The sequence below is a fragment of the Phaethon aethereus genome (assembly GCF_964289735.1).
Source record: "Phaethon aethereus genome assembly, chromosome: 1".
NCBI lineage: Eukaryota > Metazoa > Chordata > Aves > Phaethontiformes > Phaethontidae > Phaethon > Phaethon aethereus.
The window spans coordinates 77,446,094-77,469,821 of record NC_138575.1 but is presented as its reverse complement, the minus strand read 5'-3'; the positions used below and the strand labels follow the sequence as shown (position 1 = coordinate 77,469,821).

The 23,728-nt window shown below is 41.4% G+C and overlaps 1 protein-coding gene across 1 annotated transcript in view; it reads left to right on the top strand.

Moving 5' to 3' along the window:
* The window catches only part of SCUBE1 (signal peptide, CUB domain and EGF like domain containing 1), a gene marked incomplete at both ends in the record, with an annotated part of 212,072 nt that extends 188,563 nt beyond the window's left edge, over positions 1-23,509 (top strand). The window contains 12 exons of the mRNA XM_082012017.1: positions 3,829-3,948; positions 5,568-5,660; positions 7,209-7,325; positions 9,713-9,871; positions 10,919-11,122; positions 12,514-12,680; positions 15,813-15,975; positions 16,866-17,027; positions 18,215-18,412; positions 20,923-21,075; positions 22,119-22,198; positions 23,357-23,509. Coding sequence (XP_081868143.1) covers positions 3,829-3,948; positions 5,568-5,660; positions 7,209-7,325; positions 9,713-9,871; positions 10,919-11,122; positions 12,514-12,680; positions 15,813-15,975; positions 16,866-17,027; positions 18,215-18,412; positions 20,923-21,075; positions 22,119-22,198; positions 23,357-23,509 — 1,769 coding nt within the window. The remainder of the gene's footprint in view (positions 1-3,828; positions 3,949-5,567; positions 5,661-7,208; positions 7,326-9,712; positions 9,872-10,918; positions 11,123-12,513; positions 12,681-15,812; positions 15,976-16,865; positions 17,028-18,214; positions 18,413-20,922; positions 21,076-22,118; positions 22,199-23,356) is intronic.
* Positions 23,510-23,728: the final 219 nt, after the last annotated feature.

The window sequence follows — 23,728 nt, the reverse complement described above, 5'->3', positions numbered from 1 at the left end:
AAGTAGGTGACTTTTTTCGTGGGGTCTTATCTGAAGCACAGCAAATCTTGGCTGTGGCTGTAGCCATTCAAAGTATTTTCTGTGAGGTTGTAATTTCGTGTTCACGTTTTTAGTGGGAATGGCATATCTTAGGTCTTTCACAGTAAAATTTAGGTTGTGGGGTTTTTGTCTGGGTTGTTTTTTTAACCATGAATTACTTCTCATAGATACATTTGGGACTGATGCTTAATACCTAACAGGGAGCAAGACAGACCAAGAAAGGGGGGGCACCTTACTTAAGGGAATCTCTGCACATACTGAGGGAGAGCACTATAGACTGGAGTAGAGCGCGCCACATTGGCCTCTTGCGTGATTGTGCAATTGTGGCATTTTTTCACTGACATGGATACAGCATTTTATAACCAAGGTGGGGTGGGGTGGCAGGTGAGCATCTCAAGTTGGGTTTCAGCCTTTGCCACTGACTTTCTTCTTCTTAATCACAAGTACTTCATTTTTCCTGCTTACCTTTACATATATTACCTTCCCTGCTACGCAGATAACTAAGTGCTGTCGGAGTAAGAAATTGTGGGGTTTTTTTAGTTATCCACTAGGTCTCCCTTGCAATGCACCAGTTAGTCCTCTGGAAACAAATTTGTAAATTAACAGCAGGGACTAAAATGTTTTGAGGTCTGGTATATAGTGAGACCACATACGTTTTGTGCTATATTCCCTCTCAACCTACTAAGAATGCTGCTCCCATGGTAAGAGGCTATATTGAAAATATTTTCCTTGTTCCTAGACCTCTCCATTATTTGTAATACTCAGTTGGAAGATGGAAAATAGAACACCCTTCTTTAATAATATACACTGTTTTATTTGATTAATTTAATGAGGTTTAAAATGAGTGTCATCTCCCTGCTGATTGCCTGCCTTTATTACCAACATTGTTTAGAGGAAACTGCATCCTACATAGTTATTAAAGCACAATAAAAAGGAGGAGAATGATATTTAGTGATCCTGAATGCCACATGACCTGGAGACACTTGCAGTAACAGAATCCTCTTTTACTCAGCAGACATACTTTGCACTTGTGTTGTCTCCTCAGTCCAAAGAAATAATTTGTTTAAAAACACCACCAAAGCAACATAAAAGACCTTAGGAGGGAGGGCAGTGGAGGGTTATTTTCCCATATTTGAGATGTGAAGGTCAGGCATGTTTAAGCGACTTGCGCATATTTATATTTAACCAGCAGTGAGGCCAGGAACTCGAACCAGATGGTGGCTGCTAGGCCCCTTCCCCTGCACTCAAGCCAAGCCAGGCGAGGTTCATTTCAGCTACCACGTGTGAATCACCCTTTTTCATCCCAGCTTTTCTGGACTCCTCTCAAACCCTTGCAGACCCAAACCACTCTGGCTGTTGCAGCTCTGATCTTCCCACTACTTTTGTGTGGGTCAGTGGTGACCTGACAGGTAGGAAAAATGACATTTGCCATAGCACAGTCAGGCATGAGCAAAACAAGAGTCAGACAAGTCCATCTTGTAAGGTGAATAGAGTTAAATCCAGCTGGTGGCCAGTCATAAGTGGTGTTCCCCAGGGCTCAGTTCTGGGGCCGGTCTTGTTCAATATCTTTATCGATGATCTGCATGAGGGGATTGAGTGCTCCCTCAGAAAGTTTGCAGATGACACCAAAATGGGCGGGAGTGTTGAGTTGCTGGAGGGTAGGAGGGCTCTGCAGAGGGATCTGAATAGGCTGGATCGATGGACCAAGGCAAACTATATCAGGTTTAATAAGGCCAAGTGCCGGGTCCTGCACTTGGGTCACAACAACCCCATGCAATGCTACAGGCTTGGGGAGGAGTGGCTGGAGAGCTGCCTGGCAGAAAAGGACCCTGGGGTGCTGGTTGACAGCTGGCTGAACATGACCCAGCAGTGTGCCCAGGTGGCCAAGAAGGCCAACAGCATCCTGGCCTGTATCAGAAATAGTGTGGCCAGCAGGAGTAGGGAAGTGATTGTGCCCCTGTACTCGTCCCTGGTGAGGCTGCACCTTGAGTACTGTGTTCAGTTTTGGGCCCCTCACTACAAGAAGGACATTGAGGTGCTGGAGCATGTCCAAAGAAGGGCAACAAAGCTGATGAGGGGTCTGGAGCAGAAGTCTTATGGGGAGCAGCTGAGGGAACTGGGATTGTTTAGTCTGGAGAAGAGGAGGCTGAGGGGAGACCTTATCACTCTCTACAACTACCTGAAAGGAGGTTGTAGTGGGGTGGATGTTGGTCTCTTCTCCCAACTAACTAGTGATAGGACGAGAGGAAATGGCCTCAAGTTGCGCCAGGGGAGGTTTAGACTGGATATTAGGAAAAACGTCTTTACTGAGAGAGTGGCCAAACATTGGAACAGGCTGCCCAGGGAGGTGGTGGAGTCACCATCACTGGAAGTATTCAAAAAACATGTAGACGTGGCACTTCAGGACATGGTTTAGTGGTCTTGGTGGTGTTGGGTTGATGGTTGGACTTGATGATGCTAAAGGTCTTTCCCAATCTTAATGAGTCTGTGATTCTGTGAGCATGTGTGGAGGAAAGAGCAAGGAACAGTCAACGAAAAAGCATATGTATCTGAACAGGTGGTTTTATGGGGCTGAAGCAAGAACTGCTCTACAGACACCTGGCTGAGATTTAACCAGCTGATGCAGTGTGAAATACCTGCTTGAAGACATGCCCAGCCACGCTTGGCCAGCAGTCAGTACAGAGGTTGTGTCTCCGGAGGAGAGGAGGGAAGTGGTGAGGCTGCCTCAGTGCAGGTAGTGATGGCATCTGCCAGCTGCAGCTGAGAATGAACCTCGTCGTTTGTGTGGAGAAAGATGTACTTGAGTAACACTTCAGTTCTAAAAGATGTCAAATTAAAATAAATGGAGGATTATAATTATCAGTGGCATACCATTGTCTCAGGGTGAAGCATGGAGACTGGTCCAACGATTCATAACAACTTTATGCAGTTTCAGCTAAGACACAAACCCAAATACGAAGAGCAGCGTGTGAGACCTGCAGGATACTCTGTCTTCGTCCTGCCATGAAGCCAAACGGCGAAGCTGGATATTTCCATCGCACGAGCTGCAATGTGCCTCGTGTGGTGGGCGCTGATGAGAAACGGCAGATGTCTTTGTGTGTCGCAGTGTCCCTTCTAGCATTGCGTGGGGCGGGCATTTCAGCAGCAGCTGAAGGGACCAGTGGCACTATCCATCTCCATCCCAGCATGTCCTCCCTCACCTCTGCCTGGCTGGGAAGTTTTTTACCTCCAGAAGCTAGAGCATGGAGCTAAATTTAAAAAGTCTCTGAGAGTTACAGAGAGAAGTGGAAAACACCATTTTAGCTGTCATCTAAATAAACAGATCTTTGTGGGGGTGACTCCTGTGCGTGGTGTGGGAGTTGGCCTGTTAAACCAGAGCGCTCCGCCCCCAAAAATGGGGAGAGGACATCTCGGGTGATTAGTATTACCTGTTGCTTCTGAGATCAAGGTGTGCGCACAGAATTGAGCTCACAATTAGAGGGGCACCTGCCTTCCAGAGTGCAGATCTAGACCTGAACAGTCCTAAAGTGGAGGGTAGGAGGGAAAGACTAATCTAGAGTTTAGGTCTAAAAATATGAAGGAGTTTAATTTTCAAGATCCAAACCCAGATCCTCTCTCCGTAATATGTGCTTATTTCAGAAATGCCTGCGCCTGTGATTTTGCTTTGCTGCCACTTCTACCTCCTTTCCTCATCACTGTTTGCAAATGGATGCACGAGGTTCTGGGTTGGGCAGTGTCTGATTTTTTTTAATTTCTCTCTCTTTTTTTCCTTTTTTTTTTTTTCCTCAGAGATGGTGAAATGTCTCCCGAATGCCAAACCAGCTCCCAAGGCTCAGCTAGTGTGTAGTAAGACAGGAGGCATAGAGAGCTGCTTCCTCTCATGCCCCTCCAATACCCTTTTTGTTCCAGGTTTGTACAAAATGTTTGTCCTCCTAAGTCTAGAACGTTACCTGATGGCTTTTCTCTGCCAATGTATTCATGATTCTTGCATTCAGTTTTTGTTACGGTCACCTGTAAACGAGCAAAAACATCATTCTAAATTAAACTGGGCCAGATATGCACATCACTAAATACAAGAAGAGCCGATTGTCAGCTACATTAGAGGTTCGGCCCTCCATCATTTAACTTGAGGTGTCATTTGCGGGTGTGGGGAAATTCTAATAAAAACCTGAGAGACACATCTACCTTAACCAGGATGGTGCAAAAGAAAAATTTTAATATATTGAATTGCTATGTCAAAAGTGAGAGGGAAAAATGAAGAATTGATTTCAGTGAATTCCTGCTAATTTTTAGTACCATGTTTTTCAACTTGAGTCAAGTTCCCTGTGCCGATCCAGGCACCTGCTTAAAATGTTGCCCTCTGCATCGTGGCCTGAAATACCCTGTAACTGCGTGACTGAGAAGGAGCAGTAAGAAATCCCAAAGCAGAGGGTCCACCTGCGAAGAACTCGCCTGGCGAGCACAGTCTGAGGCAGGGCGCAGGAGAGGGCGGGTGGGACCCTCAGGAAAATTTAACGCTGTGGCTGCCGCAGCCCATGATCAAGCTCCCACGCCAGGCAGGGTAGCACAAAACTTCCATCAGCTCAGCCAGGGACACCGTGGAGCAAAGGGTAACCCAGCAACAGCTTTAAACCTGTCTTGCTGTCGCCTACAAAATGCCTACAACTCAGTCTGTCTCAGGAGGCTGTATGGCAAAAAGGCTCTCCCCGTATTAGTTGCTGCAGTTGCTGGGCTTTAAATTTTGCTGGTAATAGTTCAGTTGAGTGTTACTGATAGAAACTCAGGCATTTCATCTTACACAGCCACCCCTCACCCCCTTTTTGTATCCTTTGCTACGGGTAATTTTTATCTACACAGTTTTGTAGGGCAGGTGGGGGTGAGGGAATTGTTCTTGCTTTTTCGTAGATGTCCTGGTTCTGACACGGGTTTATTTTCCACAAGTGTCTCTACTTTTCATGTTAGTCCTGGCGTTATATGCAGTGGAGCTGTTCACGCTTTATTTTCAGTTCAGCAGAGATTACTAGAACCATGCATTTATCTAATTTGTATGCACCAATGCACAGTTTTATCTGTGCAATATGCAAACCTTGTTACAGTTAAGTATGTTATTTTTTGTTTCTGCCAATAAACTCCGTCAGTCTGAAGCTAAAATTATTATGAAAGTACGTGGTTTATTTTTTTTTTATAGACGTGATCAAAGCGCAAGGACTCTGACAGGGACAAACATAAAATATTTTCTACTTGCGCACCATGAAATTATTTATAGCTAACGTCATGCCAAATTGTTTATAAAATGTAACATTTCAGTGCTGAAAATAACAAAACTTGTAGTCAACACTGTGAAGCAGTAGCCTTTGGCAAGCTACTTCAGCCATTCAAAATCCAAGTTCAGCACTTAAAATGTCTCCTTATTTAGCAGTATTAACAAGTTTGTTCAAGCACTGAATGTTAATGCTGGGGGTGACGAGGGGAGCAGATGCTTTTTGACGCTGTTGCCACATGTGCTGACTCTGCGTTCTGCCCCGCAGATTCGGAGAACAGCTACACGCTGAGCTGTGGCATCCCCGTCCAGCAAGGCAAGGCGCCGCAGAAACGCAACGCGACGCTGCCCAGCTGCGCAGGTAGGTGCTCTCCCGCTCGCCCGGGCCTTGGTGTCTAGGAGCCAGGCGATGGAGGTCCCCCAGACCGTTTGGGAGTTGCGAGACGTACAGCTCAAGTTACACAAGGCCAGAATTAAGGCAGCCTGCGGTTCGTCATGTGCACGCTCGCTTTTCTGCAGCCTCTCCTTGCAGGCTGGAGTGTGCTTAGTTGCCCTCCAGTGTGGCAGTTTGTTGGTAGGTCAGTATAGGAGTGGTGGAGGTTTGAGAGATATTCAACAAGGACAAATATTTAGAATAATTTACTTTCCATAGTCCAGCAAGGCAATAGCGAGCATATCAAAATGGCATTTCTTCCCAGGCTTGGCAGTGAGCCAGAGGGGGCCCATCAGTGGCACAACAGCAGAAGGCCACGGTGGGTCCCAGCCCTCACCTGTGAAATCCTTCCAGAGGAGCACAGATCCTCCCACTGCGATCAAATAAAAAGGTTATGAGACTTTTATGAGCACATACTGTGTTTCATTCATCATCTTCTCAGAAATGGCTGGATTATTTTTGCAGAGGCATTTCAAAATGTGTCTTAAAACTGATCCTCAGGATAAAAAAATGTTCAGCTCAAAATGGTTGATGTCTGGCAAAATTAGATGCAGCTGAAACAGCATCCAGCAGTGGGAAGTGTCAGCTCATTTCGCGTATCATTACCTGCTGTACTTCTCTCTGATTTACCAGTTCTCTAACCACGTATTTTGTATATATTTGGAACACATTAGGAGTACGGTGCTGCGGAGTGAGGTAACACAGCAGCAGATGTGGCTGCTGGTGGCACAGGGGCAGGCCATGTCTATAGTCCTGGTTCAACAAGGCCCTCCCAAAGCAAGAGGGAGCCCCAACCCACGTTGCAGCATGTACCTGCGACCACCCTCCACCAGTTCCGGGTCCCGTGGGCAGCCCACAGCGGCTGGCAGGTGATGGGCCAGGCCCAGCCTTTTCCACCATGGACTTTGTGAGGAAGTCAGCCAGCAGCTACGTTTTCTAAGCAGTGCATGGCTGTGTAACAGCCTTTAAAGTCACATAACTGGCTTGGCTTTAAAGCTGAAGAATAGACCGCAGTCAAATAAAGATGTTTCCTTTGGATGGTTTTCAACTGCCAACAGCGTAGCTCCCCTAAATTAATCTTATTCCTCGTTGGCATTAGCAAGAGCAGAACTACAGCCAAGTAACATGGGAAATCACAGACAGAGAGTCAGGAAAAAAGGTAGCAATTAACCTTTTTCATAGTAAGAGACAGATTCACCCAAATTCCACCAAGACTTGCAGGCCTGCTGGAGGGGAAACGTATGTGCAGAGCATGTGCGATACTAGCAAATTCATTGCTCTTTATGGGCTCAAGAGTAAGTGCTTACGTGAAAAAATTAACTTATGGAAACAGATCCTCTTGTACAAGGTGTATAACTCTCGGGCTGTCTCTTTTCTATGTCGCAAGAAGACTTTTCAGTCTGTTTTTAAAAATAAGTTTCAGACTTCATTTCATCTGCATCCCAAATGATAGCTTTTTTTACTTTACATCAACAGATTCATTAGCTCCTCCAATCAAGCAGAAAGCTCGTTTTAAAATTAAAGATGCAAAGTGCCATTTACGGCCCCGCAGCAAAGAAAAAACAAGGGATTCTGGGAAGCAAGCTGGTTTAGGTATGTGGTTTCTTTTAAAATGTAAACAGCATTCTAATTTTTTGTTTGTTTGCTTGCTTGTTTGCATATTTTCTTTTCACACTGCAGATGCGGGGGAATAAAATAATTGTTTTCACATTTGGATCTGAATTTAAGTTCAGGCCAAGATTCACACTCTAGCTGAACAGTGCCTTGGGTTTGGATCTGGCAGTGTTGAAATGTCACTAGTTGCTTTGAAAAATCTTTGTTCAAAAGTACACGAGTTTAGAATATAAGCTGATCCTTTTTCTGGCATTGGTAATGGCAGAAATACCTGGAGACAGAAAGCTACGACCAATGCAAAGTTACATGGAACAATGTCAGTTTGGTTTGGTTTAGTTTTCCCAAATGAGGTTTATAAAAGAAAACAAAAGCTATTATTTATTTGCTTCATGCTGGATTAGTATCCCATTGCAGCAGCAAGGACAACCCCCAAGCAGGAAAGTTATAATCAAAATCTGATGTTATACAGCCTTAGATCTTTTGTTATGTTGGAGTGAGTAGTTATGATGTTAGAAAAAATATCTGGAAGATTTAGAAATAATTACCCAAAATCTGAAATGGAAAAAAGTTTCTATCAGGCTGAATAGAATCAAATATTTTTAAATCTCAGTATGTCTAGGTATGGGGTTTTTTTTATTATTCGTTTTGAACATCATTTTTAAAGTTGAACAAAAACCAGATTTTAAGTGATATGTATTTAACAGATCTTCATGAGATTTATTTCTTGTCCTCCATCCCCTTGATATTATGACAGGGACAGTTAAAGAGTGTTTGGGTCACTGATGGGTGTTTCCACAGCTTAAAATATTTTGAGTTCATCTAAATTTAACTTGAAATTTTCCAGACTTTAATACACGGTATTGGTGTAATTACAACAGCTCATATTGCTGCTTAAAGCAGCTTAGCAGCTTACAGCAAACATCTACTGGTAATAGATTCTCTGTTGTGAATCTGCCTTACCACCACTTTTGCTACTGAGTGAGGAGTCATCTATGAGCCCTGAACAAAGAAGAGGAAAGATAGATATCCTAAAAAAAACGCTAATGCTTTAAAGATTTTATTTTTAAATTTTAGATTCATATTTTATCTTTACCCTGCAATCTAGACATTTATCTTTCTAATTTTCCAAGTATTGGCTTAAAAAAAGTCTCAGTTGTCAAGATTCTTACTTTGTCCTATGTATTGTCTTCTTTTAATAAGATGTGATTGTCAGACTCATTTTTAAAGTCATAGAAGTCAATTTTTTTGGTCCATACAGTCACCATGGGAATGTATTTCTTGGATGCAATTCCTTGTCCTTTGCTTGCTTTGCTTTGTGTTTGTTATGTCACCTGAACTTCTGGGTCTAACAGTAAGATTATGTCATACAACCACACACTTGGAATGAAATCCTTCTGGTGGCTTGAGTACTAGAAATTTCTCCCTGACCTGGAAGATCCATTGCCTATCACCAAAAGGATGTTTTTCACACAGAATTCTTTATGTAGGGAGAGGAGGCTTAAGTGATTGTGTCCCAAGGGATTGTGGCCTTTCTCTTCAGTGGTTACGCATAATTGACGAGGGCATTCAGTTCCTCTGGCTTGTGGTAGGACAAGAGGAAACAGCCTCAAGCTGCGCCAGGGGAGGTTTAGATGGGATATTAGGAAAAATTTCTTCACCAAAAGGGTTGTCAAGCATTGGAACAGGCTGCCCAGGGAAGTGGTTGGGACACCATCCCTGGAGGTATTTAAAAAATGTGTGGATGTGGTGCTTAGGGAAATGGTTTAGTGGTGGACTTGGCAGTGTTAGGTTAACAGTTGGACTTAGTGATCTTAAGGGTCTTTTCCAACCTAAATGATTCTGTGATTCTGTGATTTCCTCTCAGATAAAGCCTTCCAATATATTTTCATAACCTACTAATCAAAGGCTTTTAACACCTTTTATATCTGGTGATTGTCATTGCTGAAAGAGATGGAATACCAGCTGGTACTTTCTAGAGGCCCAGGCCTGCTGCTCTCATGAATTTATGAAAACTGACTCTCTTGCTTTGTTTAACCATCAAATGACTGTATATAGTATTGCTGATCTTACCTAATTTCTGTAAAGAGCTTTCTAATCCTTATGCAGAAAAGAGACAGACAATTATAGGCTTTAGAGGTATCACTGTGCAGCTGAGCATCACCACACACTATTTTTGCCTCCTGCATTCACTAGCAAAACAAGCAAACCCAAAATTGCACAGAGAAGGAGGTGTCTAACAACCCATGTGAAATGTGATGAAACCTGTCACTGTGTTCATGAGAACCCAGCTGAGATATTGCTTGTAAGCCTGTCACTTGTTACTTTGCTACTTGATTTCTTTTCTATGTTGCTTCTCTTATGCAAAGGAGGTCAATTCCCTTGTACAGACAACTGCCAGGTGACCTTTGTGAATCTCAAGTGTGATTCCTCCAAGAAAAAACGCCGAGGCCGCAAGTCACCATCAAAAGAAGTATCCCATATCACCGCGGAGTTTGAAGTGGAGATGAAGTCAGAAGAAATCTCAGGTTTGTGAAAGAGAGTGTCTGTGGAGAGAAATCAGAATTCAGTTCCTCAGTGCGTTATTAGAATCTCTTTGATGCTATTTCATCAAGCTGCCATGCAAACCTTTTAGCACAAGCCTCAGTCAACAGCCTTTCCAAACTCAAAGTTTCAGAGATTTAATTGAAAGGAATCGGGTATGAAATTAAGCCAAAGGAACAAAGATTGAACCTGCAGCAAAATTCCTTCAAAGCCTCGAGTTAAGTCATGTACTTTAATTTAGTCTGATTTCTTTAAACAGCAGAAGTGCTAATTGATGCACAGAGAAGGTAAGGATTAAGTAGAAGTTCTGCAACAATGACGATAAAAATATCCTCCAAAATGTAAGTTGCTGAAACTTCAGTCTGAGAATCAAATATTTTTATGACACATTTGGAAAATTCATGTTTTCGTAACAAACACCAGGAAGAAAAAGAATTGCTTCAAGTTATTTGTGAGATGGAACAGTACACTATAAAATCCAGCCGAAGAAGATGGGGGCTGAATTCTATAAACATGTCAGTCCTCAAAGGCAGGTTTCTTAGCCCTGAGGGATACCTCACTAGCCAAGAGACTCAAACATTAATGGTGCCAGAAAGCACCTTTCTTTGTCTCACTCAGGTATTGTAGTCAGGGAAGTGGGAAGAATTTGTAATCAACTGAGTAAAGCGCGGGCAGAGAAAATTCAGACATGTTAGTGGTGGCAGACTGAACACGTGTGTGGACATACAAGTGGGACTGATGCTTTCTGCAGCCCAGTGCACTCAGTAGAACCAGGTTTTGCAATGCTAGAGATAAGGTATCAGCACTCAGTATGCATGGCCATGAAGCTCAGTTTGATGGACCTCTGTACCGCCTTGTCCCTTTACAAGGCCCGATTTTTAATACAGTGAGCTGCTTCCACAAATTATATGGAGAAGACAGTGAAGCAAAGAGAGGTGTCATAGTGCAATGAAGGCTAAGCTTTTTGTTAAGCACCTCTTTTTAAACATGAATCTCAATTGCTTCTAGTTTTGTTATCATTTCCCATCTAGACACCTGTAACATTGACTGTGTTCGGAAAAGGATGGAGCAGAAGCTGCAAACTGCAATCAAAACATTGAGGAAATCTATTAATAAACAGCAATTTTACATTCAGTTTTCTGGGACAGAATATGAAGTGGCTCAGAAGCCAGCTAAAGCTACTGAAGGGCAAGAAGCTTGCAGTACAGGGCAAGTGCTGCAGGATGGAAAATGCGGTAAGTCCCAACAACTCTATTCAGCCATGTCCCCCAAAACAAGCCGTCCAAAATGAACTTGTCCCTAGTGAGCCAGGCAGGAAATCTATGAGATAACAGACAATTTAGATCAGTATTACCCAGCATACGTGCATGGGCTGCCGACATTTCATAACACTTTGAAGGGAGTTCATTAAATGATTGCAGGAAAACAAAAGAAACACATATATGCATGCATTCCCATGCCACCAGCTGGTACGTATCAAGGCCTGCCACAAGGCAATGTTGGCAATTAGTTCCCTGTTGTTCCCAGCATCTTATGAAAATGTAATTACAATTCTGTAAAACAATAATATGGTGTTTGCCTAGGCACTGTGTATTTAGTTTTATATCGCCTCTCTCACCCTCCTCATCACCAAATAATTTGTGACCCATGGATGTATTTAAATTTAACACTCAAGAGGTCCAATAAAAAAATTCACTTTCTGTGAAATACCTCATTTCTTTAAGCCTTTTCCCAGGTTATCAGGCTCTAGTGCTTTACTGGAGGCAAGGTGCTAGCACGAACCTATTAATGGCAGTTCTCAGCACTGCAATTTTTCTAATTACTTAGAGTCATCTTTTTAAACTCAGCATACCTATTTTTCCAGCTTCTTCTAGACACCAAGTGATTTACAAGCAAAAAGCAATAGGCAGATCTGATAGGTGCCTCTGAGTTCGTTCAGCAGCTGTATTCATCACATAGGAACAGTAATTTAGAAACTATTGAAAGACTGTTGCTATTAGTGTCTCGAAATCCATACATTTTAACTACCTATACCCAGCAGAGAAAAATGTTTAATGCATTTATATGCCCTGTTGCAGCAAGACAAGCATGTGTATTCATGTCAGTATTTAAAACACTTTCCAGTTGGGGTATTTGAGTGTCAAGAGACAAAAAATGTTACATGGGATACACTGCCTTCAGAGAAATCTCTAGAACTGATCACAGGAGACAGACTTTTTGTAGCCATCTGCCATAAAACCAACATATAAATGCACCTAGTGTAAACTAAAAATTCACATCACTTCCCATACGTTATGCACCACTGTTTTAATTAAACTGCAATATACTGTTTTAAGACTGCATCAGCTTTATTAACAACACATGTCTGAAACACGTCAGTGCAGTACAAGACCATTCTATAGCTTAAACAACAGATGAAGGACCTCGCCCTGATGTAAACCGACCTAGACTGCAGTGGAGATGGGCCTGTTTACATTAGGTGAGGATCCTGGACTAACATATGCAAAACATATGCCGCTATAATACTGAGGCCAAAGAGATACATCTTCTCTAAATGTTTGATAGAAAGGTAAATAATGTGATCAATATGAAAGTCCTCATGTAGGTTCTCCTTTTCTTTTCTCAGTTACCTGCAGCATGGGCACCTTTTATAGCGGAGAACATAATCAGTGCGTTCCTTGCTCACCAGGAACATACCAAGACACAGAAGGTCAACTTACCTGCGAGCCTTGCCCAAGTAACGATGGACAGGGAGTAGCAGGCGCCCGGAACGTGTCAGAATGTGGAGGCAAGTTTAATGTGATTGTAAAAGAATTGGGTGTTGCCACACAGCTTGTGAGGCTAAGAGGGGAGAGCCTTCCACCCTTCTGTCTTGTGAAGGTAACAGAGGAAATCTCTGTGCGCTTGCTTGCAAGCAATACACAAAATGTTTTGGCTTGTTTCATCCACTGACATTGTCAACAAGAAGATGGGACCTGCTACAGCAATGTGAGTTATGGTATGGAAACGAGCAAGCCAAGTAAAGCACTTTGCTTCAAGTCAGGTATGGAATCTGGACATACCTCGACTTGTAAGGACTCGTCAGGTTTACTGTGAGCCAAAGGGATGGATTACTTTGGACTGGTGTTGGTGAGTCTAATGAACCTGCTGCTTTAATGTTTTGCATGAGATGCAGTTTACCTGGTCTAATCAGCAACGATCATAATTTTGAGGTGGTTATGCTGCAGGGATCTGTAACCTGGACTCAGGGCTAATGACTGCAAGTTTCCATGCTGCTTGAATTCATTGTAGCTTTTGGCAAGTGATGTAGCATCTCTGACGCAACTTGATGATATATAAATTAGATGATAATACCTGTTTTTATAAGAGAGCTGTGCTACTACTATAACTTGATTGAGATAAGGTTTTAAGACACAGCTGTTAATTATTTTCTTACCTTATTTCATTACAGATGAGCAAAATCTAGTTTCTAGCAGATACATTATTTGAGTTGGAAAGAAATCTATCCTATCTGCTATGCAAGTTCTAATTAAAACTCATCCATGTAATTTAGATTAATGCTTTCTTCAAGGATATGTAGAGTGAACACACAATGAATGTCACTTGAGAAACTGCAGCTTTTTCCCCATCCACTGAATAAAAAAACCCTGTAGTGTCTCCAGTCCAAACATATGGTAGGTTTTGCTCACTTACTGTGTGAAGGAACTACCACAGGAAAATTCTCAAAATGCCTGTGCATCTTTGTTATGTTGATTTGTATTTATCCAAAATCCAGCAAGACTAGATTGTCAAAATAAAATCTGAGTTTATAAAGGTTGATTATAGTATACTGACCAGAGCAGCACAATGACTAGAGGAAAAAGACTGTTTTGTTTCAAGGCTTGCATTTGAGTTACAGTTCTGCACAACAAAAAGAAACCCTCCTGATTATTTTTGCAGAGTGGATCTGTCTCAAAATTTTTACGCTCAGATCACAACAGTCTGGTTTTCTGCTCAACTCTCCCCTTCTCTTTTTCTCTGAAAGCAGCAAGAGAGAATATGCTTTGGACTTCATAAACCTCCCTGTCAAAGATTTTATCAAAATCAGTATGTCTCCATAAAATGTGTCAGCATATGTGATGAAATACTGTATTTTGATGAACACATTTTGTTAGAAATGTACTCACCACCTGTAATCAACAGTATTTTTGTATAATATCTTCTGGCGCAGTAGTGCCTGTGTAGTAGCAAATAAGCTGTGACTGAAATCCTCACTCCTACAGGTGAGGCACATATGAGTGTGCAAGAGTTTGAGTGCCCATTGCGTAGAACTCTGTTGTAGCTGCAAGTGAATAATATGCTGTGATACTTAATTTACATGCAATCCATGTAGGTACAAGGACAAAACACAATTAGAAAACCTAGTAATTTGGGGCATTTCTCAGGGAAACCACCTCAGATCTATTTTGTTGGCAATTTCAATACAGAAGGCAAGTGAGTTAGCTCATCCTTATATACATAAGGACTGAGACATGTTAGTGCTGAAAGCATCGGGTATTTAGCACTACTAAAACCCAGCTGTGACACTTCTTTAAAAGGATGTCTGTAAGCCACACTTCACAAGTACTTAATTTTCACACTAAAATCCAGATCCAAATCTACTCTTCATTAACTGCTTTCATGTTAAAGTCCAGTGACCAGATAGAACAGTTTTGCTACAAAACTAATAGCAGAATTGTCTTCCAATTAGTAATATCATAATATTTTTCAGAGGTCTGTGTCACAACAGCCAGCTTGTACAGTCACATCCCAGCCAGCTGGGATGGAAGTGCAACTAAATCCCAGAGATCCTTGTCCCACAGGTGTCCATAGGAGTTTGACTTTTGTGGGGACAGAACGTGAGCTCCTGAGAGAAAGCAAAGTTCTAGTTCATCCTAAATGCCAAGTACTCAAGACACTGGATGCCCCCAGCTGGATTTCCCAGCAAGTATCAAGGTTCTTAAGAGACCCCAGCCCCACCTAGAGCTCTCAAAACTTTCAGGTTTTCAAGCCAGTTGTTTCTGCCTGCTCTTCAGTTCTCAGGGAAGCAAAATGACAAAGTATTAGGATTAGGCAACCTCGGGGAACACCTAACATATCAAAGTGCTGGTCTCCCAGGCTGGGGTGGTGTGAAGATATGCATTAATGCAAAAATCTTGAATATCTTGACATCCTGATTCGCAGGTAGGTTGTCAAGCAGTAAAGCACTCAAGCTAGCAAGAACCAAGCCAAACAAACACCTACCAGAAATGCCTGGAGAGTAAGTTTTGAAACTACCTTGTATCTGTCAGTAGACTTGTTCACAAAGTGCTTTGCTTTACACAGATCACCATTTTCTGGCAGAAGAGCTTCTGACAAGCACTAGTTTTCACAGCTACCTGGAAAGCTGCTGGTGTCAGCTATTCTCACAGGGTGCTGGACTGGTCCCATCCAGTTTGGTAAATCCCATGATCTACTGTTTCTATATCTATAAAATGGAGATATTAAAAAAAAAAACCAACAAACAATTACTTGCTTCATAGATATGGTGCTAAGTTTCACTTTTTCCTACAAAGTCCTTTGAAATTCTCAGTTGAAAGACTTGGTGAAAGTACAAATTTTTCTAACAACATCTTAATAGAGCTCTTGCTAAAAAACAAACAAACAAACAAACAAAAAAAAAAAACCCCAGAAACACAGGTAGCAAAGAGCTTATTGAGAAGTTAGTTGTATTTACTGGTGGTGTTTTTAGGAAGCAGTTACAGGAACAATACCAAATCAGCAGGTAAGATTAGAATTTGATCTGCAGCTGTCTTGATGTCACGTGTTTCAGCTAAAGGAAGCATCGCTAACTACTAGTGGGTTTTATACTTTGTCCAGAAAAGTCAGCTCACTAATGCAGATGATCATTTTCAATTTCTAGGGCAGTGTTCTCCTGGGCACTATTCTTCAGATGGTTTTAGACCCTGTAGAGTCTGTCCTCTCGGTACATACCAGCCTGAACCGGGGAGGACACTCTGCTTTCCATGTGGCGGTGGGCTTGTGACCAAGTATGAAGGTGCTGTTTCCTTTCAAGACTGCGAAACCAAAGGTGAATTTAGAATCTTTCCATGATTCATATTCTTGCTGCTTGCCCTTTTCTTTGTAATCTTCAATGCCAAGGGGCTTTGAAAGGCTCCAGTACAAACGTAGTCGCTGCACATAGAAACACTGTGTGTGATTAAGTTAAATGGTCAGGAAATCTGTAAACTAGGAATGATCTCCTGAGGTTGCAGAGGCTGAACGGGCTTTATGGTTTTCTTTGGAATTTACCACAGGCAGGTACAGAGTCAGTGCTGCAACAGGTAAGTGAATCAGCACCACTGCATGGCAAGAAATAAGACAAACTTGCATTAGACAATGCCTTAGCCTTCACGTCCTCTATATTTTTATTTACCAAATTAGAAAAACTAACCACTACAGAAATTATATGAAGTTAAGGATTAATTATTCATGGGCCAGGCAGAAACTGTAAGCATGCAACACATTGCGTGGTCCATAATGCCAGCTTCCAGTGCAAATGCTGAAGAAGGAATCCACCCCAGTGCATTTTGGTGTAGTTACTGGAATGACATGCTGGCCCTGGCAAACAGACACTGACGGAAACCTCTCCCCTGCTATTGTGAAAGGCACTTCTATTGTCAAGGCAGGTCCATCAGCTTCCATTTATTACCAACTCATTGGAAATAACTGTATTAAATGAAATGAGACACGTGTAGCACGTGTTACTAGTTCATATGGGTTTAGCTCTAGTCTTTGGAACATAATTCTAGTTAGAAGGTCCTTTGTGATGGGAAATACAAGGAGCTGGTATCTTTTTTGCCTTTTATGGCCTAAGTATACTGCAGAATGGGGATCATGAGGTATGTCCAGGGTAGAGGAAAGTTCTCTTTGCACTGAAGGTTGCTGCTTTCTGAAAATAATATACCTCATATCTTACAGTTCATTGTTCTCCTGGACACTACTACAACTCCACAACACACAGGTGTATCCGATGCCCTGTGGGGACATACCAGCCTGAGTTTGGTCAAAACTACTGCATCACCTGCCCTGGGAACACAAGTACAGATTTTGATGGCTCCACTAATGTTACGCACTGCAAAAGTAAGTTGCATTTATATTAGTTGTGAGATGAAGCCTATCTTCGGATCTGAACTGCAACTTGAACGTTTCATCTGTCAGGCTGGACTTCAACTCTGTATTTCCTAGTTAGCCTACATCTGCTGCCAGAGAGAATCGTAAAAAAAACAGGGAAAAAAAACCTGTGAAAGTACCACTTGATGCATATGATTGTTTTAGCTGTAGTGTAACTTGGCAGAGTGACAGCTACAAGTTAAAACTATAGAGGTTTAGGTTTCCCAGATCCTGTAAGGTGTCCTGCAGTGATGCATATTTCTCCGTGTCTCTGTAGAGCACAACATCATCTATCAGAGTGACTGCCACTTTATAATAATTATAAAGTACTCGAAGATGTGGTCATACATGCTGCCGTTGCCAGGTAATCACTCATGACAGTGAAATCTCCTCATAAGTGTTTTTGCCATACTCAGCCTGCTATCTTCAGTTACCATTTTAAATCACCACGAGGATCCCAGTGCAATTTTATTTGATCTTTTGTGAACAACTGATTCTTTTAGGCAAGCCATTTTTTTCATCTCTACTATGCTAATGTAAGAAAATGTAAAAAAAAAATCTAGTTTTATGTGGGTGAGTAGGCCTGGAGACATTAAGCTTAAGTAATTTATGGAATCAGGCTTCTGTGGCAAATTCAATAGGAGTTTTGAAAACTCTGAAAGTAAAACTGATCTATCAATGGAGATTTATTATTAACTGGTTTAAGATAAAGTAAGGCTGATCTGCAATCAGGATAAGGTTGCCTATTAGGATCATCACACTCATTCAGCTAAATCAGGTCAAAAAACAAGTGAAGTTAAATCAGAGTATCTTCTGCATGTCAGCATGGTCTCAGTGGTAACCACTGTGTGAGTACCTCCACAATAGGATCATGTTTACTTAGCTGTGTTCATTTCTTAATCAAATGTTACAGCAGCATGAATGAAGCATTGAACCAGTTTGTACACTGGAGATTAAGGTTTTGCAAATCAGCTGGAGCAGCCCTGCAGATCAAGTATTCCTTTAAAGGCTTTCCATGCTAAACAAAGAGGCAGCTGGAGAATGTATGCATTTCTGAAGCCACCAGGAGGAGTTTAGACTTGCTCTTGACAGATCTAGAATAACACCTCAAATTAGCTAATCAGCTAACACAAATGCTAATTTATGTTTCTTCACAGACCAGCACTGTGGAGGAGAACTTGGGGATTATACTGGCTACATTGAATCGCCCAACTATCCTGGAGACTACCCAGCTAATGTTGAATGCATTTGGAATATAAATCCACCCCCAAAGAGGAGAATACTCATCGTAGTACCTGAGATATTTCTCCCCATTGAAGATGAATGCGGTGATGTTTTAGTAATGAGAAAAAGTGGTAAGTTGCCAGACATGGGTTATATAAATATTTATCGCAAACTGACTGTGTGATAAGTTCATATTGAAGCGAGGACTGTCTTCTTCCATCCAGTGTTTCTAAAAGGATTGTTGAATGAACTGGCACAACAAGTTAAAACAGAACACGGTACCAATAACAATTAAGAGAGTGATATTAATTATTCAAGTGTCTTGGCTGAATCACAGAGCAGTCACTGGGCTTCTGTCTGGCCCAATTACCACGTGGGGTAAATCACTTGTCACTCTAGAAGTCAACAAAGCTATGCTAAGTTATATCGGGAGAGCTATCTCCTGTCATCCGTACAAACTGTGCTCTCACTTATGCTTTGAAAGTATGTATGTGCTGCAGTTATTGCTAAATCTGTGCAGTGACACAGGTTGGTACACCTGACACCCTCAAGAAATCCAAGGCTTTCCCCAATTTTCTGTGGAGTGGGGGGTGCACTGTGTCTTTGATTAGGAAGTTAATTCAACAACTTCTGAAGTCAAGACACCAATGAGATGCAGTCCTCCTTCAGTCCTGTGTAGGCATCCAGCTTCTGGTGATCTCTTGCTAAATCTCCCAAGAAGCACCAAACCTGAAAGGCAATTGTTTATATGGAGCTTTGTTTAAAGCAATGTTTTTTTTACTTGCTAAAACAATGTATTTTATTTGCTAAAACAATTTTCACAACTTTTTATCCTTGGGGGCTTGTGTTGACATCTCTATATATCAGAAGAAGAAACTTGCTCACTACAGGTGGAAGGAAATGATATCTGTCCAGATCTTTTTTTTAAAAGCAAAGCACTTACTGTAGCAAAACAAATCAGTTGTACTTCTAATATCAAACTGTAGTTCCAACAATGAGTAAAGCCAGGCACATCAGGGCCTGACTTCCACTTTAGTACAGGTAACAGTACCAAAACAACAACAACACTGGAAAATGAGGGCAGTTTTTCAGTCATGCTTTGTGATCACTGCATGTTTGGCATCATAAGAGTAGATCTTATGAATATTTATCATAGTTCATGTACGGTCAGCTGCTAATGTTACTGTGGAAAAACCGATGGCAGTTCCAGAGTTACAGTTAGATCCACTTTTTTGCACTTCAAGAATCCACATCCCATTCAGTTTGAAAAGTCCCTCTCTCTCTGCTAACATCAGTGAAAGTTGAATCAGCCCTAGCAAGGTCAGATATTAGGTTATACTTGTTATATATACTTGATTTCCCTAATTATCCTGTGGCTAGGGAGTGATTTTTTTGAACTAGGTAAGAAGCTGTTTTTTTCCTTCTGTTTGAAATGCCTTTCAGCTTAGAGCAGCCTTGTGATACATTCATAATGATTTGAAGACATCCTGCACCCTCCATCTGTTACTTACACTAAGGGGTAAATGGGGGACTTTCTGGTTCCCAGCTATTAGCTCTATTTTAAGTGTAGATAAATTACTTTTTTTTTTTCCCCAAACCTACAACCAGGTGTTTTGCACTGGGAGGTGCTGGTCCATTATGGCACTGAGAGTTAGTAAAGTATCATTTAAAATGCTATTTATCAGAGCTATCGTTATAAGGAGAAAATAGTGTAGCTAATCCTACATCCCTTTAGATGGTAGGAACAATAGGCAGCGTAGCATTGAATGGGCCTCTGATCCACACGCAGCATGCTGGGCAGAGCCTGTCCATAGAAGAGATTTTGCCCTCTCAGTCATTTGAAATTACAGGATTTTCTTACAACAAAACAACTCTGGTTCTGTTTGGCAGTAGAAGTGATAAATGTTCTCATGAGCACTCCTTGCTGCACTTTTAGGTAAAGGCAAGGCCACACAGTAGCATAATCCCTGGTACCAAGTGGGAGCTGCCTGCAAGTTCCTCTCGTTACAATGAGGAGGCTGAGGGTTTACCCTGCAGCTATGGGATTTGTGCAGCACAACACAGGCCTGAAGGCCATGCTGGACGCGCAGCGCAGCACAGGCCTGGCCATACCCAGGTTAACTGCTCTGTGGATCGCTAACTCCCCAGTGCGCGATGGTCTTTTGGTCAGAATCCTTACACCAGGGTACTACATTCTGATAAGAGGTTTATTGCTGTCAGATGAACTCCCCAGGCTGAGCACGTAAGGAGCTGGTTACCACACCTGCCCAGGGTGCAGCTGCCTTGTTCTTACCTATCTGGGCCCAGCATATGGGAACCCTGGAATTCAATGCTAGAGTAGTACACCAAATAAGTAATATTGATAGTAATTTTATAAATGTCAAAAATTCTCTCTGGCATCTCGCTGTCTACGTAAGCTTCTTGCTGAGGGACAGAGGGGTTCCCGTTACCTTTGTGGAAAAACTTACTTCTCCTTATAGACAGATAAAGACTACATCCCTGGTATTGCAAAAAAATTCTGCTCTCAGGAATATGTCATCTGAGAAGTGTCTTGTCAATTTGATATTTCTGACCTCTAGGTCAGGAAGGGTGCAAAAAGTTATTTTATAAAGAGCATTTCTTTATTTAACCTTCTTTCTAGCTTCTCCTACTTCAATTACTACATATGAAACATGTCAGACTTACGAGAGACCTATTGCATTTACCTCAAGATCGAGGAAGCTCTGGATTCAGTTCAAGTCAAATGAAGGAAACAGTGGCAAAGGATTTCAGGTCCCCTATGTGACTTACGATGGTGAGAACGGGGTTGTTTTCCATCTTTGTGTTATATCTGAATTATAGAAAATTGTCCTTTAGAATCTCTCTTACATTGATTACAGGGAGAGAAAAATGAGGAAAAATTTGATGTAACTCCTTTTTAGTCCAGTGAATTACTTTAAAACCAGTTGCAAAGACTTTGAAATAATACTTAATTTTATTTTATTACTTTTCCTCATACTTTAAGGGGCAGCAAGTTACACAGAATTCTTTAAACTTAATCCTTATCCCACTGAATTCAACGAGACTCCTTTTAATTGGCATTTATCGTATGCATAATGAGAATACCATTTATTGCTGTGCATTTTAGGAAGACCCTTTATCAAGTCCTACTAGTAACACATACAATTTTGAAAACTATAAATTAATAAAATCACAAGTCCAACACAGAAAAACAATGATGCAAAAAGAAATATCCTTTCAGTAAACACTTTCATAAACCCACATTTTAAAACAGTCTGGCTTGTTATATAAATTATGCGTTGAACTGTCTATTTTGGACTTTAAAGTTATTTCCCTTTTAATGAAACAAAAACTTTTCTGTGATACCTTTGGCAGCTGTTAGTCCGTCTCTTTTCCAAACACCAGTGCAATTTTGTGAACGATGAGAAAATCGGTATTGAATCGGTATTCCTTTCAGGAATGAGAGCTGTTATCAGGGCAGAAAACAAGGATCTGTTCCTGACTCTGCTGCTGACTTCGCATATAACCTTTGACAGTTACTTCATATCGCTGGTCCTGTTTCTTCACCTCTAGAAAGCAGACAATAAAGCATTATTATCTGGAGGGAGCAGCGTTTTGGGGTTAAGTTACTACTTATATGGATAATTCAAAATTACTGTTCTAAAGCAGTACGGAATTTTAATGTGATTAGATTAGACTACAGTAGCTTGAGAGACACTGAATAATTGACTGGATACTAAATTGCTCAGCTCTGTCTTGAAAAGGAGGTCTAGCTAATGTCTGGCTATTCTCCTCCCAAAGGGTGTCACTGTCACTCAACTGATCTTTGTTTTTCAGAGGATTATCAACAACTAATAGAAGATATTGTTCGAGACGGACGATTATATGCATCAGAAAACCATCAAGAAATTCTAAAGGTAAGAAAATTCTGCTTTGCCTGAGGCTAACCAAGAATTCCTTTCACTAAGTATTTTCCCAAGATAGTTCTCATTACCCTGATAGGTATTATTACCCTGATAGGGTCATAATATTTAAACTTCAAGTGTGACCCCAAATTAAATTCACTGTCTTCTGAGGTTTATGCTGATATTTGGAGCAGAAGAAAATCAGTAGTTTAGCTGGGCTAGGCACATGCATATGTCTTTTTCTGAATCAGGAACTAAATGTATGCTAACATGATTGTATATTAGAAAAATTAGTCAACCAAGAATGAAGAACCTCTGTTTGAAAAGCTTTCTTCACCCTCAGTCTGGCATGTGCTTGAATGAGTCATTAAGTTAGAATTTCCTGTGCATTAAAAAATGTATTTACCTAAATCTGTCCTGCCTCAACAAGACTTAACCATAATGTAGCATTGTAAGCTGTCCATGGAATGGTTTTCCAAAAGCACAAGCAACACATTGAGAGAGAATTGCAGAGGAAGGCTGCTGTCCTGCCACCTATCACAACTAACTAATTAAAACTGAAAAAAGGGTGTTCAGAAGGCAAATTCAGCTGTGTAAATGTATGGCTTGGAAGGACAGGAACTGATTAACAGCCAGCTGCCCTGGCCAGCCCTGCCAGTTTTCTCTCACTAGAGCTTTGAGGTCGCTCAGGTCCCAGCTGCAGTGTATAGGGTCAGGCACAGGTTCAGCTGAGGCTCTGAATCAAGACTTTACCAATGTACAGGAGAAGGTCCTTAAAGAGCTCAGCATTGCTGAAGACCAGCCTTCTCTCTTGTTTGTGAAAGTAAGGCCCTGTGGACAGCATTGTGGAACAGGCTGGAAGGGCAGTCAGAGGCAGTCTGCAATTCTGCTGCCTAACTTCTGCAGCCGGTTTATGGTTAACCCAGCTGCCACCTTCTCACTTCAGGACCTTCTAGGAATACAAATTGCAAAAAAAATTCTGTACAGTAGAAAGATTTACCAGTATAAAAATCCACAGCAACGTGGAGTAGTTTCCTTACGCTGTTTTACCCAGAATCAAGTTTTGCAAAAAAAAACACCCTGATTGCTGTTCATTAATTTTGAAAGCTGTGCAGACACTAAATCCAAACTCTATTTTTATCTAATATACATATATGTTGTCTCTCATAGGACAAGAAACTGATTAAAGCTCTCTTTGATGTACTGGCACACCCACAAAACTATTTCAAGTACACAGCACAAGAGTCAAAAGAGATGTTTCCAAGATCATTTATAAAGCTGCTGCGATCAAAAGTTTCCAGATTTCTACGACCATACAAATAGTCTAATGGTATTCAATTTTTGGCTACTTTGCATTCCTGTCAAACATTGTCTTTCCTCCATAGTAGACACATTTGCTAATTTGAAGGCTCTTTTTTGCAGTCTTTGTTTTCAATTGTATATTGAAGAATACCTATAATGTTTATAATTGTTAAAAGCCAATGTTCTGAATGGGATTTTTACTACCAAAAAAATTGTGCATCCCTGAGTGCATCTACTTGA